This window comes from Dioszegia hungarica (assembly GCF_025882075.1).
Source record: "Dioszegia hungarica strain PDD-24b-2 chromosome Unknown MKK02contig_32, whole genome shotgun sequence".
NCBI classification, from domain to species: domain Eukaryota; kingdom Fungi; phylum Basidiomycota; class Tremellomycetes; order Tremellales; family Bulleribasidiaceae; genus Dioszegia; species Dioszegia hungarica.
In genome coordinates this window covers 11,262-32,383 of record NW_026515781.1, presented here as the reverse complement: position 1 = coordinate 32,383, position 21,122 = coordinate 11,262, and the positions used below count along the sequence as shown (strand labels likewise).

The 21,122-nt window shown below is 56.9% G+C and overlaps 11 protein-coding genes across 11 annotated transcripts; 6 read left to right on the top strand and 5 right to left on the bottom strand.

Annotated features, from left to right (window-relative positions):
• Window positions 1-67: 67 nt before the first annotated feature.
• On the bottom strand, window positions 68-2,522 carry MKK02DRAFT_41336 (uncharacterized protein; the record flags this gene model as incomplete). The annotated part of the gene is made up of 7 exons (XM_053091526.1): window positions 68-367; window positions 509-650; window positions 707-1,062; window positions 1,170-1,249; window positions 1,295-1,810; window positions 1,845-2,445; window positions 2,478-2,522. 7 exons carry the CDS (start codon window positions 2,520-2,522, stop codon window positions 68-70), a joined length of 2,040 nt encoding a protein of 679 aa, XP_052941485.1.
• Window positions 2,523-2,975: 453 nt separating this feature from the next.
• MKK02DRAFT_41335 (uncharacterized protein) lies at window positions 2,976-3,762 on the top strand (the record flags this gene model as incomplete). The annotated part of the gene is made up of 3 exons (XM_053091525.1): window positions 2,976-3,101; window positions 3,146-3,402; window positions 3,465-3,762. 3 exons carry the CDS (start codon window positions 2,976-2,978, stop codon window positions 3,760-3,762), a joined length of 681 nt encoding a protein of 226 aa, XP_052941484.1.
• Window positions 3,763-3,974: 212 nt separating this feature from the next.
• MKK02DRAFT_30711 (uncharacterized protein) lies at window positions 3,975-4,502 on the bottom strand (the record flags this gene model as incomplete). The annotated part of the gene is made up of 1 exon (XM_053088117.1): window positions 3,975-4,502. The coding sequence occupies one exon, from the start codon at window positions 4,500-4,502 to the stop codon at window positions 3,975-3,977; it is 528 nt and encodes a 175-aa protein (XP_052941483.1).
• A 749-nt stretch (window positions 4,503-5,251) lies between these two features.
• Window positions 5,252-6,538, bottom strand: MKK02DRAFT_41333 (Alpha/Beta hydrolase protein; the record flags this gene model as incomplete). Its single annotated transcript, XM_053091524.1, has 4 exons — window positions 5,252-5,341; window positions 5,407-5,742; window positions 5,787-6,179; window positions 6,230-6,538. 4 exons carry the CDS (start codon window positions 6,536-6,538, stop codon window positions 5,252-5,254), a joined length of 1,128 nt encoding a protein of 375 aa, XP_052941482.1.
• A 407-nt stretch (window positions 6,539-6,945) lies between these two features.
• MKK02DRAFT_30709 (uncharacterized protein) lies at window positions 6,946-8,236 on the bottom strand (the record flags this gene model as incomplete). The annotated part of the gene is made up of 4 exons (XM_053088116.1): window positions 6,946-7,035; window positions 7,093-7,428; window positions 7,478-7,870; window positions 7,922-8,236. The coding sequence occupies 4 exons, from the start codon at window positions 8,234-8,236 to the stop codon at window positions 6,946-6,948; spliced, it is 1,134 nt and encodes a 377-aa protein (XP_052941481.1).
• Window positions 8,237-8,614: 378 nt separating this feature from the next.
• Window positions 8,615-10,033, bottom strand: MKK02DRAFT_30708 (major facilitator superfamily domain-containing protein; the record flags this gene model as incomplete). The annotated part of the gene is made up of 5 exons (XM_053088115.1): window positions 8,615-9,165; window positions 9,197-9,523; window positions 9,557-9,649; window positions 9,683-9,862; window positions 9,898-10,033. The coding sequence occupies 5 exons, from the start codon at window positions 10,031-10,033 to the stop codon at window positions 8,615-8,617; spliced, it is 1,287 nt and encodes a 428-aa protein (XP_052941480.1).
• A 552-nt stretch (window positions 10,034-10,585) lies between these two features.
• MKK02DRAFT_21352 (xylitol dehydrogenase) lies at window positions 10,586-11,993 on the top strand (the record flags this gene model as incomplete). The annotated part of the gene is made up of 10 exons (XM_053086401.1): window positions 10,586-10,634; window positions 10,684-10,779; window positions 10,827-10,911; window positions 10,956-10,974; window positions 11,034-11,060; window positions 11,094-11,194; window positions 11,244-11,583; window positions 11,618-11,698; window positions 11,742-11,821; window positions 11,867-11,993. Coding segments are annotated over 10 exons (1,005 nt in total), but the record flags the coding sequence as incomplete, so codon positions are not given.
• A 389-nt stretch (window positions 11,994-12,382) lies between these two features.
• On the top strand, window positions 12,383-14,581 carry MKK02DRAFT_21433 (transporter-domain-containing protein; the record flags this gene model as incomplete). The annotated part of the gene is made up of 9 exons (XM_053086417.1): window positions 12,383-12,468; window positions 12,517-12,632; window positions 12,679-12,795; window positions 12,843-13,090; window positions 13,124-13,204; window positions 13,247-13,414; window positions 13,460-13,489; window positions 13,533-14,102; window positions 14,147-14,581. 9 exons carry the CDS (start codon window positions 12,383-12,385, stop codon window positions 14,579-14,581), a joined length of 1,851 nt encoding a protein of 616 aa, XP_052941478.1.
• A 511-nt stretch (window positions 14,582-15,092) lies between these two features.
• On the top strand, window positions 15,093-17,319 carry MKK02DRAFT_41329 (uncharacterized protein; the record flags this gene model as incomplete). The annotated part of the gene is made up of 8 exons (XM_053091523.1): window positions 15,093-15,517; window positions 15,550-15,668; window positions 15,716-15,822; window positions 15,856-15,890; window positions 15,924-16,236; window positions 16,270-16,596; window positions 16,631-17,205; window positions 17,238-17,319. The coding sequence occupies 8 exons, from the start codon at window positions 15,093-15,095 to the stop codon at window positions 17,317-17,319; spliced, it is 1,983 nt and encodes a 660-aa protein (XP_052941477.1).
• A 319-nt stretch (window positions 17,320-17,638) lies between these two features.
• On the top strand, window positions 17,639-19,023 carry MKK02DRAFT_41328 (uncharacterized protein; the record flags this gene model as incomplete). The annotated part of the gene is made up of 10 exons (XM_053091522.1): window positions 17,639-17,664; window positions 17,716-17,805; window positions 17,860-17,934; window positions 17,980-18,104; window positions 18,139-18,218; window positions 18,263-18,321; window positions 18,381-18,468; window positions 18,506-18,591; window positions 18,642-18,776; window positions 18,825-19,023. 10 exons carry the CDS (start codon window positions 17,639-17,641, stop codon window positions 19,021-19,023), a joined length of 963 nt encoding a protein of 320 aa, XP_052941476.1.
• Window positions 19,024-19,501: 478 nt separating this feature from the next.
• MKK02DRAFT_21204 (voltage-dependent anion channel) lies at window positions 19,502-20,861 on the top strand (the record flags this gene model as incomplete). Its single annotated transcript, XM_053086378.1, has 3 exons — window positions 19,502-19,834; window positions 19,880-20,005; window positions 20,034-20,861. 3 exons carry the CDS (start codon window positions 19,502-19,504, stop codon window positions 20,859-20,861), a joined length of 1,287 nt encoding a protein of 428 aa, XP_052941475.1.
• Between the last annotated feature and the right edge of the window lie 261 nt (window positions 20,862-21,122).

The window sequence follows — 21,122 nt, the reverse complement described above, 5'->3', positions numbered from 1 at the left end:
CCAGCCGATGACGGGTGACACGCTCAAGCAAGCCTGTCAGCTGCGGCACAACTTGCGATCGCGCAGCTCAAGATTGTGCATTCGGCATAGGCCCAGGCCACATCCCATTAGCGTAAAGATTGAACGAGTGCAGCAGATCCGCATTGCCCCCAAACTCCCCCCCTCCTCCCACGCCTCCGCCTGGCATGCCCATCCCCGCACCCCCGCCACCTGACATACCGCCCAACCCTGTACTACCTGGTCCTATCCCGCTGTTCCCGCCGAGACCAGCGCCGAAACCTGGCAGGAACATGTACTCTGGACCGGAGGGATTGGCTTCGAGGTTGAAGTCTGTGCCGATGAGCCAGTCAAGGGAGAGGTCGGGGGTCTGCCAAGTCAGCCTTAGATCTCTGTACCAAGATACGTATAGAAAGCGGACCGGTAGCGCCACAGATTTTACTGAAGGCGACAGTCATGTTAAAGGCGAGGAAATTGGTGAGGAAAGAAAGGAAACGAAAAGGAGACTCACGTCGCCTGTTCCAGAAGCGATCCGATGTGGGTCCAGCCGCTTGTTGAACTCCCTGATCACCATGACAACTGGCTGCAGACCGTCCCATACCTCCGCCAGCCTGTCCATAACGAGTACAGCCTGTCGTATTCCCGCAGCGGCACTGACAGTCAGCTCGACCAGTCTTGCAGCTAGCTCCCCCTAGAACTCGAGACTCACCGATCATCCGCCAGCTTAGCTGAGACTTTCGTCCCATACATCAACGCCAGCCCCGCATCAAACACCATATCCACGTATCCAGGCCATACCAGCCCTATCCCCGCCGGCCCGACCCCTCTCGAACCGCCTGACCCTGAAGCTGAACCTGGTCCCGCAGAACCAGGATAAGGCCCCAGCTCGATGGAGAGGCTCGAGCATATCGTCCGAGCCGCGAGGATGATGGCTTGTAGGGCATTACGGTGCGGTATGGACTCGGGAGGAAGGGAGAGGGAGTGGCGGTTGATGTGCATGAGGTTTTGGTTGTATAGGCTGCGGAAGAGAGCGGTGTACCGTCCTCGCGAGTCGGTGGTTTGGATCTGGGAATCAGCTGAGCACAAGCATAGATGATGCAGTGATTTGGGAAGGAGGATGGACGTGTCCATAGGACAGGTGCCCATAGGGACGGGAAACACGATAAGCTTACTTGAGTGACGTCCTGCATGTCCAGCTCAAAGTCAATCCACCACTCCTCCAGCTCCGTCCTTATCCGCATAGCATCCTCCGCTGTATCATCAGCGGGTCATCCACTGCTTCTGAGAAGCGGCTCACCATCGGCAGCCCTCCATCTCCTCGACCCATTGAAGGTCTCCATGATCCTCCCCATGATCCCGGCCAGCTGAGCTAGCGAGAACGCCGGCATGAGCTTATTGACCGCTGACGCCCTCGTTTGACTCTCCGAAAACGGCGTCGTTGGCGACTGGGCCGATCCGGGCGGAGCGCCATCGTGCGTCTGAGGATTGGAGGGATGGACAGGAACAGGCGAAGCAGGGGTCGTGTCGTCCTCTCTCTCCTTGTCCCGCTTACGCTTGGTGGATTTGGTGGCCGCAGGATCGGTGGATCCGACCGAAGAGGGAGGCTCGCCATGTATCTCCGCAGCGCCTGGAAGACAAACATCGATATCGATATCCCGGAGTGTGATGGGCGCACCGAGATGCCGAGTGAGGAACCGGTCAAGGACGTAGATGGAGTAAAAGAGGCGTTTGCGTAGATCCCTTTCGGAGGGGAGATCAAAGGTTGTGGGGTAGCGACAGGGACAGCGGTGTAGGCCAGCTTCAAATACGAGTTCTGGCGTCAGCATTACGGAGATGATGGGACGTACTGTTGATGAGTCCAGAGAGGTGCGAGGCGGGACGGAACCGCCTGGCAAAGTAAAGGGAGAGCTCGATGGCGAAAAGAGCTTGGACGGTCGAGATGTGGTCGAGTCGATTAGACTCACATGCGCCGAGTACGACCATCGCAAGGGTGCTGGCCGAGGTCGAGTCTGTAAAGATGGGGATACCAGGTCCAGCTCTGCCCGTTCCGCCGATGCTGAAGATGGAGCGGAATATCGCGCTCAGTACGAGGGCATGTTCCCCACCCATCCCCTCAAATACCGCCGCGCCCGCCCGCGCATTACCAGCGCACCGCTTGAACACACCCTGAAGGTATGCTCCGTCCAGGAACGGGAAGAGGGGATGCCAATTAGCAAAGTAAGTATTGAATCTTGACCGCAGTTCCGCCTCGTCCGAAAAGTCGCCCGCGGTGAGGAGGTAGGGCGTGTACGATGGCTGCTCTTCCCGCGCAGGAGGTAGGCCCTCGAGCTGAGAGATGAAGGCCTCCATGACGCCACCGTCGCGCTGAGGATGGGAGGCTAGCTTGTGTCGGATTGTGTCAGCCAGATAGACGCCCGAGGCGGACCCGGCAAATCGGCGGTGGCCATTCTTCCGTCAGCTTGGGTCGTGAGGAGACTTACTGGGCCGATGTAAAATCTCCCGTGCTCTCTAGTCCGCACGTTCATTGCTGTGGTATGTATGGAGCTAGGTGGCATGAAAAGGGAGTTATGGAGGGCAAGCGACGGGTGGACACGGGGGAAAAGCGTAACTCCGGGGCAGGGCCGAAAGCGGAAAAACGTTAATCCGGGTGGTCTCCCCAGCTCCCCCACTCAACTCATTCTCCTCTTATCTTTCTTTCACCTCTAGACTAGCGTAGACAAGCAGCACAGCTCACCATGAAGGTGTCGCCGCAAGAAGGAGAGTCTTTGGCAGAAGTACAAGCAGAAGCGAACAGGGCTTGCAACCGCTGTGTATCGCGAAAGCGAAAGGTAAGCTCCCTCACGACGATCTAGCTGATGGCAGTGCGATCACACGTATCCGCGATGCGAACCTTGCGAGCGCGCAGGGGAGGACTGTGTTTACCCTTCTGTGAAGAGAAAGAGGTACGTGTACTGAGTACTGTCATGGGTACAGCTGATATGCCCAGGGGACCGATAGCAGGGTACGGCAAAGCAGCGGAGGAGCGCGCTCTGATGTGCGAAGACGCGTTATGGTATCTTCTACAGATGGAGGGGGTGCAGCAGATCCTGCGCTCTCAGCCTCAGGTATGCCTCTATCTAATGTCATGAACAGTCGAGCTGACTTGTAGCATACTCCACTGCCCCATTGTCCCCTGCGCACGCGCACAGCCGCGGAGAAGTCAAGCTATTGGGCACGCGCACCGCTCAGCTCACCAGCGGACCTCGAGCAGTTTAGGCAAGAGTGTCTTGGAGCGGGAACCAAGTCATTCGCCTCCAGACCGAATATGGACGTGAGAGGAGGGCAGGTGTCTGCGTGTAGGGAGCCAGAAGTGGAAGGGGACGATGAGAGTGCGGTGGAGCAAGGGCTAGGTTTCGGGCAGGCTGGGTCCTCTTATCTGCAAGTCTACACTCTTATGGGGCTCGAGCAGTATCGAAGCTGACCTACAGCCCTGAAGATCATCCCTATCCACCCCGTTCTTTATCAGTGTCACACCCACCCTACATCCATCCCCCATATCTCCCAGAGGGATCAGCCGAGATGTCGCGTCCGCAGAGCGCCAGTGCGGTACCCCCGGCCGAGCGGTCAGCATGGGACGAGGGTCTCCGCTTTGCGCTGTCCAGCAATATCGATCCTGTCCTGGCAAATCAGCCGCGCCCGCCCTGGCCGCCAGCACGGACGCCGAGTTCGGGCTTCCAGGTCCCGCCAAGTCCAGCAGAGGCAGAGGAGAGCGATATATTCTGGTGATAGCCTGGCGCAGCGGCACAAGTCTTGGGTAGGAAGTGTTGATTGCGGTCAGAAATGGTCAGTAGATCAGTAGATGCGAATGGGTCAGATTCGAGACCTTACTGTACATGATGATATGCTTGAGCGATCTTTCTTCTCCTATATCTTGTCTGTCTTTCTCCCGCATCATCCCGAGCCACTCCTTTCCCGCTACTGCCTTCCTCATCCAGCCCCTACTCCACCGCATCATCACTCCCCCTCCTCAATCCCATCGGAGGCTTCGCCACAAGCCCCTCTCCTCCGAAGCTGCCCAGCTTGATGATCCCTTCTCCCTGTTTCCTCTCCTTTCTCGCCAGCTGACCGCTCTTGGGGCCCGGTCCGCCCTCCTCATTGCTAGGACTTCGCGCCAGACTGCCCGTCTCCGCCACCGTGGGGTGAGAGGAAGGCTCCCCGCCCGGGTTGTTGTCGAGGTACGCCGAGTCGAGTGGGTCTACGGGTGCCCTTAGCGGTGGGGAGGTGACACCGGCTTCGGTGTCGACGGCAGAGGCGTCAGGGATAGGGATGGGCGCGGGGGTGTGGTTCAGCTGAGAAGGGTCGATAGGTGGAGACGCAGCTGATTGAGGGGTAGATTGCACGCTGTGAGTGGAGGATTTGGGAGAGGGCTTGGTTGGCGCATCGGAGGGTGCGAGGGGGGAAGAGGTGATGGGCTGGGTGGCGGGGACTGTGGAGGGGGAAGAGCTGTTGACCAGCTCGGAGGACATTTTGTCGGAGACAGAGCTCTGAGGGATCAGTGTAAGGTCACGATGCCGGGTATCAGGTCCAAACTCAAGGGCCGCTCTCGTCTCGGGTCCTGCCTAGATGGATCCCCAGCTACCCAGCCCCGTGATGATTTCAGAATTGTCGGCTTCTCGACCCCGCTTTTTACTTGTCCGCGTAGCGCCTGACCGGTGCATATCCGCTCCAGGCTCCTCGCATCCACTCATCATGTAAGAACGTAACTCACGGGCTGACGGTACTTGAGGATCAAGCGGTAGGCAGGATCAAGGTCGATCAGTCAACCAAGTGACTTCCTTTCTGGGGAGGAAAGCAAGAGTCCTCGCTTGAAGGCTGCTCTTTTGCGTGCTCGGCTCGAAGGGTTCTCGACTTCGTAAAATGTGTCCCTGCTGCGTGGCTAGGCAGTATAATGAGCTTGAATATGGGTAGTTGCGGAGAGGTAGAAGGATGAGAGAGGGAGGGAAGTAAGGACAAGAGGATGTTTCAACCGGCCAGGTCTGGACCGTATGACGTAATTCCGAGTGGCGCTCGGGGCTGCAGCGGAATGTGGCACTTTGCACTTTGCCTGTCCTGCTGCGTCCTGCATCAGCTGCTGCGCCAGCGGCTGCTGCTGCCAATGGGACAAGGACCGATCAGGTGAGAGATACATAGATGGCCGACCGAGAGTAGATAGTCAGAAAGATAAAACGAGAAAGATACAATACACACCCGTCCACCTCACGCCTCAGGAACAACCCTACTCCCTCAACAGCTCGCCAATCTTGACCCACGCTACATCCGCCTCGGGCATATTGAGGATAGGGTAGACATGAACACAGCCCTCCTCCTGATAGATCAGCGCTGGATATATTCATCTCAAGAGAACTCAGACGCAAAAAGGCCAAGACTCACCTCAATGTAGTCCGCCTTGACCACCTTGTCGCCCAGCTTCTCTAGCTTCCGCTGCATCACATCACAGCCTACATGGCAGAGATCGTACGTTCCGATCATCGTAAGGAGGTGGAAGGGCGGTGTACCGGGATACTTGTCGTGGTAGCGCTTGAACACATCCACGCCGTTCTTGAGCGAGTATCGCGGGTCCGAATAGAGCTTGTCGGTCAGGTCTGACCGCGGCGGAGGAACGATATAGTCGGCAGGGAGGTCGTAGTCGATCTCGGGAGAGCCAGCGGGTCCGCGAACCCAGAGGCTACGAGTGGCCAGGAGGAGGGTCGTACTGAGCCAGGGATCCTGGAATATCAGCTCGGAAATTTGGCTTTTCTAGCATGACTCACGATAGCATTCTTCTCCTCCAGCTCCTGCGACATCTCCTGATTGACCACCGGGCTGATCAGGATTGTCGGTCCCATCGCATCCATCACCTCCTTGATCCTCTCCTTGACAGCCTCGTCCACCTCCATATCCTTGACCTCCTCCTCGCCGAGCAGTATCCCGCACAGCAGCATCCGGAACCTCAAAGACATCCACCCGCCGGCTGAGTCGCCCATGTGAACGATCTGCTTGCCCTTGTACCTCGGATCAGAGGCGAGACCGAGTACGAACTGAAGTGCGTTGCGGCACCAGTCGTCCGCAGTGCTGAGGGGCGCGCGGGTGTATTGGGGGAAGACGACCGCTTGGTGGTGATCGCGGACGATACGGTGAACTACGCCCCAATGCTGCGGGGCAGCCTGTTTATTAGCTATACTCCTCTACTGGCGATCAGGAGGTTTAGACTTACAGCATTGATGAATGCTCCGCCATGCCAGTACACTACCACCTTATCCCCAGCAGCTCCAGCCTCGGCAGGTACCGCACAGTGAAACACCTTCCACTCTTGTCCGCCCTTCCCGTCCCCTTTGAACTGCTCCTCGGTCACGCTAATCGTGCCCGTCGCTGCAGCAATGAAACGAGGAACAACCTCTTGCTTATACTCGCTCTTCCACTGATCTCGGACGTCGATGAGAAGTTGATGCTCTGAGGAGCGTTTCCGGCGGTAGTACAGGCCCCAGACGGCCCAGGAGGTGAGGTAGGCGCGGAAGGAGGGCATTTGGAGTGGATGAACCGTGTGAGTGCTGGGTCCAGATGAGCTGGACAGTGCAGGTACAGATGTGGGGGCTGCTGCTATTTATGGGTGCAGTTTAGAGACAGAAAGGAGCTAGTGAAGGGGCGACGATAGCTACCCCGGATAACTGGGATTTAATAGCCGAAATGCGAAAGTCGGCAGAGTGGGGACGTGGGGGAGTGGCAGATGATAACAGAGATCGACCACTGAGCCAGCCTATAGCTCACCGACACAGCGAAATTTGGGTGCGTGATCGGCTGGTAGGGAGGGCGATCGTGCATGCGGTGAACATGTGCTCTGGGCAGTGTACACGGACTGACAAGATCTACACTGCGTGCCCCCTGCTCCCTCCTCCTTGCTCCCTGAGCAGCCGCGCGACACAACCCCTCGACCTACTCTCTCAAAAGCTCCCCAATTTTGACCCACGCCATCTCCGCCTCGGGCATGGTGAGTATCGGATAGACATGGACGCAACCTTCCGCCTGAGATATCAGCTCGTTCCCCTTCTTGCTGCCATTTTCTCCAGGATCAAGACTCACCTCAATGTAGTCCGCCTTAACCACCTTACTCCCCAGCTTCTCCAGCCTCGCTTGCATATCCTCGCACCCAACATGGCAAAGATCGTAAGTGCCAATCATCGTAAGTAGGTGGAACGGCGGTGTACTGGGATTCACGTCGTGGTACCGCTTGAAGACGTCCAGACCGTTATTGAGCGAGTATCGGCCGTCCGAGTAGAGAGCGTCGGTACTGTCAGATTGAGAGGCGATGGCGGGCCGCTCGGCGGGGAGGTCAAAGTCGATTTCGGGGCAACAGGAGGGACCGCGTATCCAGATCCGGCGCATGATACGGAAGATGGCGATACTGAGCCAAGGGTCCTAGCATGTCAGTTATATCCAAGGTTCTCCTTCCCAGAGAGGAACTCACTAGAGCGTCTTTCTCCTCTAGCGCATCTGACATCTCCAAGTTCACCACAGGGCTGATCATTATTGTGGAGCCCATTCCATCCAGTAGCTCCTTCACCCTCCGTCTCGTATCCTCCCCTATCTTCATCCCGCTCAATTCCTCCTCGCGCAGCAGAATCCCACACAGAAGCATCCTGAATCTGAGGCTCATCCAACCTCCCGCTGAATCGCCCATATATACGAGCTTCTTGCCGGCGTATCGAGGATCCGAGGCGAGGCTGAGCACAAACTGGAGAGCATTGCGACACCAGTCGTCTGCGGTGCTGAGGGGTACGCGGGTGTAGTGGGGGAAGACGACGGGGGTATGGTGATCTCGCACGATCCGGTGGACTGCGCCCCAATGCTGCGATGCGGCCTGTCGCGTCAGCCGAGTCCTTGTTGATTGGTAAGGGAGAGATCGGCTTACAGCGTGTATAAAGGCGCCGCCATGCCAGTAGATCACCACCTTGTCCGCCGCACCGACCTCACCTCGACCGGAAGGGACAGCACAATGAAAGACTTTCCACTCCTGCCCGCCCTTCCCATCCCCCTTGAACTTTTCCTCGCTGACAGCAATCGTCTCTGTAGCAGATGAGATGTAGGGAGGAACGACCTCCTCAGCGAATTTGCCTTTCCAGTTGTCTCTGACACTGAGGAGGAGCTCCTGCTCGGTAGCGTGTTTTCGGCGGTAGTAGTATCCCCAGACCATCCAGGAGGTGAGATATGCGCGGAAGGAGGGCATCGCGGGTCGATCAAAATTTGTGCTGGGGTGTAGACGAGGATCTGTTCAGAGCTGTAGATGTGGGACCTGCTATATCTACTGAGAGATGAATGAGCAAGAGAGGATAGGGGGAGGCTATACTGCTGACCACTCCGGAAAAGTGGATCCAAATAGCCGGCAAATCGCCAGAGTGGCGGAGAGTGGGGAAGTGGCGGCTCGTGCATCCACGATCATAGAAGCAGCGAGGCTAGAGAGGCTGTGCGCGCCTGAACCTATCCGACCGGCATACACGCTCGGGATATCTATATTGCGCATGCAAGAGGTACGCACATGAGTCACCTTATAGCACAATGATCACCCCTTGGAGATTAAGCGCAGCAGTGGCTAAGGTACTATATTTCATCTTATCGACTGGTTCATACAACGCTTGACACCAAGCAACAATACACCTGCGCTCAAAGCAAGTCCGCCACATACGCCAATACTGATTTGGTACACCTCCGCCCCTTCTCTGCCCAAGCTGCCCCTCGAAAACTGGGCTAGAGCGATAGCGATAGGTTGAGCGGCCACTGCCGGTATCGCCATGATGGTCCAGAAAAGCGCGATAGTGGCGCGAGCGTGTTGGTGACCTCCGACGGCCGCAGCGAGTGGGGTGGCAGCGCTCCAAGTGGTCCCCGCCACGGCCCCTTGGACAGTCGCAAAGACCAAGAGCACCGCGAGGGACCGAGACGGTAGCCAGAGCGAAAGGCAGGCGATACCGGCGATCGAGGTGGCGAGAAAGGAGACGTTGAGACTGCCGTACCGGTCCGAGACGAGACCACAGATAGGACGACCGACGAGCATGCTGGCAGCGAGGACGGACTGAACGATAGCGCCTTGTTGTTGGGAGAGGCCGAGTCCATCGGTGGCGTACAGAGCGAGAGTGAAGAGGGAGATGAAGAAGGACATTACTGATATCAGCGAGACTTTGATTGTACTCACAAGATGTAGCGCCCCAAAAGCACAGGCAAGTGAGAGCAAGGGGATGCGGTATCCGGATGGACCAGCGGAATGTCTGACGAGCCCCCGCCCCCGCCCCGCCCGGTCGAATCGCAGCGACACTCAAGAGTGATACGACGAGCGACACAAGACCATGGATGATGAGGGACCACCGTATACCGACCTTGTCCAGCGCGAGACGGGTTGTTTGAGCGAAGATGAGACCGCCGAGACCGGATCCGGCTTGGAAGATGCCTTGAGCAAGATTGAGGCGGGTATCGAACCATTCCGCCAGGAGCATCTGAGAGGGCGAGAAGACAAGTCCGAGAGCTATAACATCAGCCGTGCAGAGCATACACTCACCCAGCCCAAAGAGCACACCCTGAGTCAGCGCCAGAACAGTGTACGTCCTCGTCAATCCCCCGAGGATCTGGCCAAGTACAGCGCAGAACGCAGCTGCTATCAGCAACGGCCCATGTCTGAGCTCACCTAGTAGGTACTGCCTTCGATAAGATATCCGACCGCTAAGAGCTGCTGAGACTGGGGTGATGGCGAATGCGGTGGCGACCGATAAGCCCCCGATCCAGGCGAAAGTAAACGGTGTCCCGCCCGCAAAGTGGTTGGTTTGCAGATAGAAGGATATATATACGCCATATACTCCGTTGATACCTGTGTATCAGCTCAACTCGCCATGATAGACATACCCCATGTTACTGCATTCAATGCCATCAGAGCGAGCGCTACGACCCAGCCGTAACCGCCATCGCGCTTGTCGGGAGGCGTAGACGGCTCGCCCCTCTCCAAGCTTTCCAGGGGAAGTCCAACCTTCTGCTCGTCCATTTCTGTGCTGTCGCTGTTGCTAGATTCTGCATGATCCTGATGTAGACTCTACATGATGTAGCGGCACCTCGCACTTGTCGGCGTCTATCGATAAAGGATGCGATCAAGTGCGGTTCCGAAATTCCACTTCGGCCCGGTGCAAAGCCGAGCTCCATGCCTCTTCCACATCTCTTCTTACTTGCGCGGCTCATCATGTATTCCCACCTTACCTATACTCGCTTCCATCGCGATGACCTCGACAGTCAACCCACGATGGGTCTTTACGGGTGTGAAAACGCTGGAGCTCCAGGAGGCGCCTAGATCGGAGGAATGCGGGCCGTATGAGTGAGTTTGCTCCGAGTCCCGACTTGAGCTGCCCTTCGCACAGCTGATCGCCTAGAGCTATCATTCGACCGCAGAGTACCGGACTATGGCGGGTCTCTATCCTCTTCATCCTTAACGTACTAATACCTCAGTGGCTCTGACACGCATATTTACCTCACCGGCTTAGTAAGCACGGCCGAATCCGACTGGAAATCCGCTGATCTTGCTCAGATCCGCGGCGAGCCCTTCAAGAAGCCTTTTGTTCTGGGTCACGAAACGTCAGGAATCGTTCACCGTGGTGAGCCTACTTGTGAGAGTCGGATACGAGCTTTACTGATGGCCCGCAGTCGGTGAGCGGGTGGTGGGTCTGGCGGTGGGCGACCGCGTCGCGCTCGAACCAGGGGAGGGTTGTCTCCGCTGCGATCACTGCAAGTCTGGGCACTGTGAGTCGTCTATGCTAGTACTGAAGGGGTATTTAGCTGATGTGCAGATGCTCATTGCGACAATATGAAATTTGCAGCTGCCTTGGGCAGAGACGGCACGCTGCAAGGGTTCTACACCTTGCCTGCTGATTTGTGGGTATTTCCAGTTTGACTTGAGGTCTCGCTCATTGGTGCAGATGCTACAAGCTCCCTCAGGTGAGAAGATCCCTATGCCTAGCTTGCAGAGAGCTGGCTTGCCCAGTGCTGACAAATAGGGCATGACTTTGGACGACGGTGCTTTGGTGAGATCATCGACGATTATGTGCTGAATTCAGATTGAACCCCTTGCTGTAGCAGTCCATGCTATAGTCCACGCTGCAGATCTCAAGCCCAATACCAACATCGTGATCTTCGGAGCCGGACCTGTGGGCTTACTGTGAGTAGCCATCGTGTGTCCCGGAAGCAGGATCGAGCTTATAGGAAAGGACAATGGCTGTAGCCAAGGCCCTCGGCGCACGCAAAGTCTACCTGGTCGACGTCAACCCGTCTCGGTTGGAGTTCGCCGAATCGTACGTGCCCGGTGTAGCTACGTACTGCGCACCCCTGCCGGCCAAAGGGGAGGAGAACAGTGTATACGCCCAGCGTCAGGTACGTGTTCTACTTTCCTCCGTCGGACCAAATCTGACCCGCCAGGCTACTGCTTTGGAGTCTACTTTCGATATGAGCGGACGAGAGGCGATTGATCTTGTCGTGGAGTGCAGCGGAGCTGAGAGTTGTGTGCAGACCGGCCTGCTGCTACTCAGAAAGCGGGGCACTTTTGTGCAGGTGAGCTCGGACACAGCAGCTAGGCTGACCTCAGGTCGGCAATAGCAAGCCCTATGCCAACATACCCCTTCTCGCAGTCATCAACAAGGAGCTGACCGTGCGGGGCTCATTCAGAGTACGTTCTTTTCGCATCCGCGCAGCCGCTGCTGACCATGCAGTACGGGCCTGGCTGCTTTTCTAGCGCGATTGACCTGGTCTCTCGAGGGCTCATCTCGCTCAAACCGCTCATCACGCACAAGTAGGTCTGCAACCAGTGGACATCGAGTGCGTAGCTGACATGCAGATACGAGTGGGCAGATGCAGTACAAGCGTACGAGACTACCACAGCGGCGAAGGGACCGGACGGGAGGGCCGCGATCAAAGTGCTGAGTGAGTCCATAATCTCCGATTGCAGTATCGAGATATACTGACTTCTTCCAGTAGCCGGTCCAGCGCTCCGTATGTAGCTTATCGTGTACATTCTATATATGGCGACCGATGCAATCTATGTATGCCCTAAGCTTCAGCTTCTGACAGGTCAGAGCGCCACACTCGGGCCTGTGCGACTTTCGGCTTTCATTCGGCTCGGCTTCTACTTCGGACCGAAGATCATCGCCGAAGTACACTCGGAGCTCCGCCGATCATCGCGGGGCAAGACTTGCGGGGCCACAAAATCAAGCGAGGTGCCCCCTCAAGCACGACATCCAGCCTCATTCAGCCCCCAGCCCCGTTCTATCATCTTTTCTTCCTCGCCAGAGCACTGAGGTACCGCTTTCACCTCCTCAATCGGTTTCAGCTCGACCGTCAGCCCTCCCGCAAGATGCGCCGGTCCGATTGGGGACAGATCACGCCCGCTCTCTTGTACTGCTGCATGGCCTTCAACTTTGGCAACATCCTCTTTGGCATGTGAGTCGGGGTACTTCTCCATGTCAGTCGACCCAGCTGACAATGCAGCGATGTCGGATCCTTCGGCTCTCTGCAAGCTCTACCGTCATGGCTCCGGTCATTCGGTGTGCTGCAGAACGGTACTTACATGCTGCCTACTGAGCGACGCTCGATCATGAACTCTGGTCAGTTTGGGGTTTCGAGGAGCGACACATGACACGACTGACCAAGCAGTCGTCTGGATAGGCAAGCTCATCGGCACGGCCTCTTTCGAACCTCTACTCGAGCGTCTTGGCTACAAAAAGGTCATTTACATCGTCTGCCTCATCCAGGTCATCGGTATCGTCAGTGAGTACTCCTTCTGCACCTTGAGAGATGCTAGGCTGACTGAACAGTTGAGCTGTCTGCTACCGAGTGGATCCAATTCTCTGTCGGCCGCATCATCGCCTACATTGCTGTCGGTATCGTCGAAAATGCGGTGCCATCTTATGAGGCCGAGCTTGCTCCCGCCGGGCTTCGCGGCTTCTTAGCTGGCAACGTGCAGGTCTTCGTCCACGTCGGGTCGATCTGGGGAGCTTCCATGAGTTACGCTTTCCGCACAGAGATCGAGAGGATCGGCTGGATCATCCCTGTCGCGGTGCAAGTGAGTCTCCAGAAGATCCTGACTGACTCGCAGCTTCTGCCCCCACTACTTCTGATCGCGACTGTGCCCTTCTGTATTGAGTCTCCCCGCTGGCTGATCAGCAAAGGACGCAAGGTAAGCTCTGCACTTTTCCGCCGTGGTCGAGCTGACATGCAGGACGGGGCACTGAGCGCGCTCAACCGTATTCGTCCAGCTCGTGACTCTGCGACTGGCGTGACCAGCCTCGAGGTCCAGGCGGTGGAAGACGCCATGAACGAGAGCTATGCCATGGGTCAGGCTGGGTGGATGGACTTGTTCCGACCCAAGTACATCCGGAGGACAACTGTGAGCACGTCGACCGTTCAGAGTGGCTATGTACTGACTCGGTAGATCATTGCGCTTGTATTTTTCTTCAACCAGGTATGCTGAGAACTGGTGAGGAGGGTACAAAGCTGACAGCTAGACCACCGGCCAGCAATTCGCCAACTCGTACGGCCCCTCCTTCTTCACCTCCATCGGTCTCGGCCTTCAGTCCTTCCAGTACAGCATCCTCATCGCCATGGCTGGTCTCTTTGGCTGCCTCGTCGCCGTCGCTACGACCGATATTATTGGACGTCGCTACCTCTGCATCATCGGCGCAACACTGGCCATCATGTTCAGCGCGCTCATCGGCGGTATCGGACCCCTTCCCAATCGCACCACCGATCAAAACAACGTCGTCATCGCTTCGGTCATCCTGCTGAACGGAGTCTGCAAGCTTGGCGTTGCGTCCCAGTGCTGGCTCATCGGCTCCGAGATCGGCGGTATCCAGATGCGCAAGCGAATGATCGGATGGGCGACCAGCATCGACGTCCTCGCGGCCTTCCTCGTCACCTTCTGCACGCCGTACCTCCAGGCGGGACCCCAAATCCAAATGGGCGCTCGGGTCGGATTCGTCTTTATGGGCTGCGCCGCCATTGCCCTCTTCTTCTTCATCTTCTTCCTTCCCGAGTTGAAAGGCCGCAGCTTGGAGGAGGTCGACGATCTGTTCAAGGTTGGTTGTGACCTTCACTCTCCGCTCAGAGCTGACAAATACAGCGCAACCTTTGGGCCTGGCAGTTCAGTACGGCCGGAACACGCGGTCCCGGTGCGCAGCTCGCCGATATTGGAAGTGTACACGAGGACAAGAGGCCCGACAAGGTGAGACTTTCCTGCTGCAGGATCGGTATCGAGGTTGATGCTGACTGGACAGGAAGCCGAGGCTTGAATATCGGTCGAGGGAATGCGGTCAGGTGGAATCCAGGGCGATATCATACTTCATGTTTGCGAGCGGGCTCATATGTATGTAAGGATCAAGTATCAATGATCTCCATGTGCAGTGTACCATGTTCAGCAGCCCGCTTCCAGCCTCGCCCGCTAGTTGCGAACACTCAGACCTATCCGGAAGGGTCAGCGGGTGGCGCTATGTCGAGTCGAGACTCTTTTTGCGCCCCAGCTCACAGTACTGCTGATCGTCACTCCATGGTAGTCTAAATACTCATAGATGATCAGACGCTACTGGACTGTGCGCCATTGCTGCCTGTGAGGAGAAGCTTGGCCGCCACACTATCGCCACCCTACCAGCGGGGTCCGTGCGCGCTGTCGGCTCCGGCCGGCTGACGGTCTCGGCTTTAAGCCTCGGCCCGCCTTTGTCCTCAACTCCTCTACCTTCCTTGTACCTGATGCCTTAGCAAATATGCCAGCCACAGCAACTACTAGCCCAAGTGCCTCAGGCGACAACGCTGGTGAGAGCGATATTGCCGGACGCCCTTTGACAGCAAGTACTCGCACTGGAAGTAGCTCGACCGGTCAACCACGGACTCAGCGCGCTTGCTCGTCCTGTAGTCGCCAAAAGGTCCGCTGTGACGGTGCCAAACCGTGTGCTCGCTGCACTACTCTTCATCAGCCGGATGCTTGTGAGTATCTGCCGAGTTTGAGGGGACGGATGCGGAACAAGAGCACCAAGGGAAAGGAGGAGCGCGAGCAAACGATGGAGTCAGCGAATATGGGCGGGGCAGGGCAGGGCGGTCGTCAGGATGATAGACCGGTCGAGCGAGGAGGAGACTTATCAGACGGACGTCGGGTGGCTGAGCACAATAAGGGGAGAGAAGGAGACTTTGATCTCTGGAAGAGGGACGCAGCCATCTCGGGGGAAATACCGCCAAACTCGGCGCTCTGGTCCCACTCGCCCATGTCCAAGCCCACCTATCAACACCTTCCTCCCGACTCTCACCCCCTCGAGGAGACCCTGACGACACTTCCACTCCCTGGTGATGCTCCCAATCCTTTGTCGGTACTGGCCGAGGCATCGACCGATGCGCGGTCTGAGCGCGATCGCCCAACGCCCAGCACGGACGCCTACTATGCGCCGGTAGCGAGGGTTCTCAGAGACGATGCACCTCACATTATGACTCTGATCAGCGTACAAGAGTAAGTCCATCCCAAGGCTGCGCTGACTATAGGGCGGAACACCTCTTTGACATCTACTTTCGGGTCATCCACCCTCACTTTCCCGTTCTGGACCGTGAGCATTGCTCTCCTGTCGCTGTAGCTCGGCGGAACAACTTCCTCTTCAACACGAGTAAGTGCTATACTACATATCCTTCATGTAATTTGGCTAATTGCCAGTCTGCTGCGTATCAGCTCGCACCTCTCACGTCGCTCTCTGGGACCGTCTGAAGCGGGGTTTCGCCAGGTTTGAGAATGAGCGTATGCCCAAGGACAAGAACGTAGAGGTAAGCAGTCGATATCGCATGTGCTAATTACAGGTGGTCCAAGCACATCTTATTTATGCTCAGTGGAAGTGAGTAGTCCTCTTGAATGTGCTGATGCCCAGCCTTGTCCGCCCTGCCCACTTTGAGCAAGACACTACGTGGATCCGCGTCGGTCTCGCCGTCCGCACCGCTCTCGATATCAACCTCCATCGAATCGCTCTGCTCGAACACTCCAGGGCGACCATGCCACGCTGGGTGCTGCGCAACATCATCCGCACCTGGCTCGCTTGCTATGTCATCGATCGTACAATGTCGTCCCAGCTGGGCAAACCGTCAAGCGTACGCGGGGAGAATGGGATACGGCTGTACTTGGAGATGATCAGGCGGAGGGAGGTGGGCGAAACAGTTGAGGATGCTTGGGTAGCTGCACTCGCGGTGAGTCATGGATGGGATCAAGCTGACGAGCAGGACTGGACCCTTATTCTCACTCGCGCTATGGATCTGTTTCGAAACGAATCGGCCGACTACATCTCCGGCCTCGCTCGTAACTTTGCCTCTCAGACAACTGCTTTACCCGATATCGGTCTCGTCTTCTCTCGACAGTATCGACAGTGGCGGGAGGTCAATTCGGCCGCTGTCCTTTCCTCTTTCCCGTCGTCGCAGCGACGGCTTTCTGATATCGTCATCGCCAATCTCGGCCTGTACGAGCTGTACGCCCGCTTGGTCATCCACTCTTTTGGCCTGCAGAGAGCAAAAGAGCATGCCATCTCAGATCTGCCCGCGTCTCTCGTCGAGGTAAGTGTAGTATCAGGTCTACGCTGATACTCAGTATCGTACAGCCGCAATCCGGCTCATCACCTACTTTGACACCGAAATAGACGGGCGAGGTTTCACCCGGGGTTGCCCAGACTTCGTCTTCACCATCTTGACCTACGCTGCCGTCTCCATACTCAAAACGACACAGCTCCAGGTCGACGGCTTCGCATCGGACGATCACTCCGTCAGCGCTCTCGCCCGGCGCGCCAGCGACATTCTCGCCCAGGCAGCATGTACGACCGACCATTTACCTGCATCTCAGAGCTCCCTCATCTCGCGCGTGATCGACCTACAGCTGGCTCGATCGCTGGCGCCAAACTCAGCTATGTCCGCTATCGATCCTTCAGCGGTTACGTCGGAGCGGTACTTCGGGCAGAGCGACAACGACCTGGGCGTGTTCGGTACCGCACACGGAGCACACGCGCAGCACGCGATGGATGCGATGGGAGATATGGATCTAGGTCTTTGGTATGATCCTAGGCAGGGGGAGGGCGGCTCGCTGGGTGGGGAGAACAGTCTGGAGTCCTTGTTGGGCGGCGGGGCGAGCGGGGATGATCAGTCTTTTGCGTTCACACACGAGTCATTATGGTGAGTTCTTGTGTATCAAAGCTGACAAGCAGGTTATCATTGATGAGCGGTACAGATGAATCTGGGCAATATGCCTCTGGGTCGGGGGAAGGGCAGAGGATTGGGGGAATGTGATACCTAGAAGCTGCGACTAGGTGGAAGTTGTAATGTATATCCATCGGACGGAGCGCACGATATCTATCTGTCTCGCTGCACACGATCTTACCCAGAGCAGTAGCTACTCGCCACTGTGGACGAGCGCAGCCCAGGCAGATGGGACTGCATCCGTCGGCCGCCCGGGAATTTAGTCGCCGACAGAAAGCCCGAACTCCGACTCATCCGAAATCTCTTTCCATACATCTACCGTCCACCATGACTCTTCTACAGCAGCCTCGTAGCTATTTGATCTCACATTGCATACCACTGCATACTGGCCGCCATCATATCCTACAAGATGAACGCTCTTGAAGCCCTCAAAGCGTGAGCAGGGTTTCCCGCGCCTTCTTCTGGAAAGCGAGCTGACTGGAACAGCACCGGTACTATCGTCGTGGCCGACACTGGCGACTTTACCGCCATTAGCGTCTTCAAGCCTCAAGATGCTACTACCAATCCCACTCTTATGTGCGCTCCGGTCCCCACCAGGATGAGGATGCTCGGGACGGAGCTGATCCTTAGACTCAACGCCACAAAGCTGCCGGAGTGCGCCAAGCTCATGCAGATTGCGGTCGACTATGCAAAGCAGAAGGGCGGGTGAGTCCAGTCTAGCATCAGACGAGCCTCAGCTGACGCTCAAAGCGATGTCGATACCCAGGCCGAGAATGCCATGGACCACTTGCTCGTGGAGTTCGGGCGGGAAATACTCAAGATGATCCCCGGACGTGTGTCTACCGAGATTGACGCCTCGTTCTCGTTTGACACTGGTGAGCTCCAGCTAGGATCTCAGCTGACATACAGTCGGGACTATTGCCAAAGCCAAGCAGATCATCGCTCTGTACAAATCGATGGGTGTGCCCAAGGAGCGGGTATTGATCAAGGTGGGTCGTGCGCTTCTGTCCGCTTGAAGGTCGCTGATCTGCAGATTGCGTCGACTTGGGAAGGCATCCAGGCTGCTAAAGAGCTAGAGCGTGAGGGTATATGGTATGTCCACGATACACCCGGTTCTGCGCACCCGCTCTGAATCTCTGCTGACTATAAAGCTGTAACCTCACTCTCATGTTCTCTTTGGTACAAGCCATTGCTTGCGCCGAGGCAGAAGTGACTCTGGTCTCCCCCTTCGTCGCTAGGGTGAGTTTACTGTCCAGACTGTACATACTGATTCCAGGTGTTGGACTGGTATCGTGCCGTGGAAGGCCAGGAGTTCCCTGCGGAGCGCAACCCAGGTGTCGACTCTGTCGAGAAGATCTACAAGTGAGCCCGAACCCCACGCCTACATTCCTGGACATAAGCTCATAGTTCAGCTACTACCGCCAGCATGGCTACAAGACCATAGTGATGGGCGCCTCATTCAAGCGAGTCGGAGAGGTCATCGCGCTTGCGGGATGTGATTTCCTCACCATCAACCCGATTGTGCTGAAGGAGCTCATGGAGTCGAGGTGAGACCGGTCTTCACTCCTTGGAGTTGAGCGTGGCTGATCATACAGTGAGCCCGTGCCTCGCAAGCTGTCTCTCGACTCCGCAAAGCAACACGCCGTCCCAAAGGTCAGCTACATCGACGACGAGGCCAAGTTCCGCTGGGAGTTGTTCCAGGAGCGGATGGCGTTCGAGAAGCTGTATGAAGGGATCAGAGGCTTCGCAGCGGATGGGGAGACGCTCAAGGCGCAGCTCAGAGCGATGTTGTAGGTAGAGAGAGTGTAAGGTAGGGCTATCTCATGTCAGTGCTGCAGCATCCGTCCCCAGCTGCTCAGTATGCAGCTATGGATCATGATCCCCACTCGCTTCTTCTTCGTCTTAGCCGTATCTGTGGCGTGCGATGTCCTAGGCCAGCCTGGTCCTTGCCACACTGCAGCAGTCTGCCCGACAATCTACCTTCGGCCCGGACTCTTGCCCGGACTCTTCACTCGGACCGACACAAGTTGCGATTCGGAATGCCTATTCCGAACCTCTTCTACATCGTATTCCATCTGACCACCATTCGGACCTACCGCTGCTCTTGCTCTGGGCGCCCCGAAGCAATATAAGAAGAGCATGATGCCCTCCTCCAGCGCGATCTACCCCCACAATGTCCCTATCCACCTCGACTCTCGCTCCCTACGATCAAGACATGAGCCCGGTTGACCGGTCCGTCTCCGATCCCGCCTCGACCAGTAAATTGGCAGCTATGCCCTCGCCTCTACCTCCTCCCTCCAAGCCCTCCCGCTCTATAGGTCAGCGGCTTGACCATGCCTGTCTCAACCTCACGCCGTCCTTCTTCACTCTCAATATGGGCACCGGCATCACCTCAATCCTGCTCTATAACTTCCCATACCCGGCGGCGTGGTTGCGCATACTGGGCACCGTCATCTTCGTCCTCAACATATTGGTCTTCCTGCTACTCATAGCTGGGAATCTGGGGCGGTATACTCGATACAAGGGGCTCTTCACAGCGACTATGGCGCACCCAGTCGCGGGCATGTTCTGGGGAGCTTTGCCGATGGGTTTTGCGACCATTGTTGTGCGTTGCTTCTCGATTCCCGTCGGGAGTACAGCTGATCAGTAGAACATGGTTGCGTACGTCTGTGTACCAGCATGGGGGTATCAGTGGGCCCAGCTTGCACTCGGCCTTTGGTGGATTATGGCTCTTCTGTCGGTACTGGTCAATCTGGGAATGCTCTTTGCCATGTATGTCCCTTTGCTGTTCTATATGATCACAGCTAATGTTCGGGTTCACTCGGCAAAACCACACCTTCGAGAGCGTCGCCGCGGTTTGGCTGCTCCCCATCGTATCCTCGGTCGTCGCGGCCGCATCGGGCGGGGTAGTCGCAGCGGCCATCATGCCTTTCTCGCCCTCTCTCGCATCGAGCACCATCGTGGTGTCGTACATCATCTGGGGAACGGGCGTACCCATCGCCTGCTTCATCATCACCCTCTGGCTTTACCGTACTGTCGTCGGCGGTGTCCCCGGTACAGCCGCCCTCCCCAGCATGTTTCTCCCGCTCGGTCCCTGCGGGCAAGGGAGTTTCGGCATCATTCTCCTCGGTCGCACCGTCCGTGAGCTCGCCTATGATCACAATGTCGGTTTCGCTATCTCTCCCTCCTCCTCGACGGCCTCCACCTCCTCCCTCATCATCGCCGACGCTATATACGCCGGCGGACTCATCACCGGCCTCATCCTCTGGGGCCTCGGCCTCTGCTGGTACCTCCTCGCGCACGCCGTCATACTCGGTCACGTCCTACAACGGCCAAATCGCAACTTCTTTTCCCACTCTCGCTTCTCGGTCGGTTTGTGGGCACTCACTTTCCCCATCGGCGTCTTTGCCACTGCTACCAATATTTTCGCGACCGAGCTGGACTCCTCGGCTTTCCGGGTCATCGGCGCGTTCCTCTCGGTCCAGGTGGCGTTGAACTGGGTGTACGTGTCGGTATTTACACTGTACAAGGTGGGAAATGGGAGCATCTTCGTCGCTCCCGAGGTTGCCGCTATGGGCGGCAAGGTGCCGAGGCGGTTTGGGGGAGATGGAAGGGACGTGGAGAAGCAGTAGAGGTGTCTTGTATATCACCTAGACGAATCATCATGTATCCGGTATCATCACATGCGTGTCTTTCCATGGCTTTCCCCCTTATCACCTTGCCACTCGACCTTCAGCTCACCTGTCAGTCCGCCACTGCGCCGGAGTTGACATGCCACCCGCTACAACGATGAGCATTGCAGGCCAAGGTGCTTATCATCTGCTCTTGCAAGCTTAGGCAGGCCAAGAAAGTCAGGCGCAGATGAAGATACGGTACCAAGACCTGAAAGCATA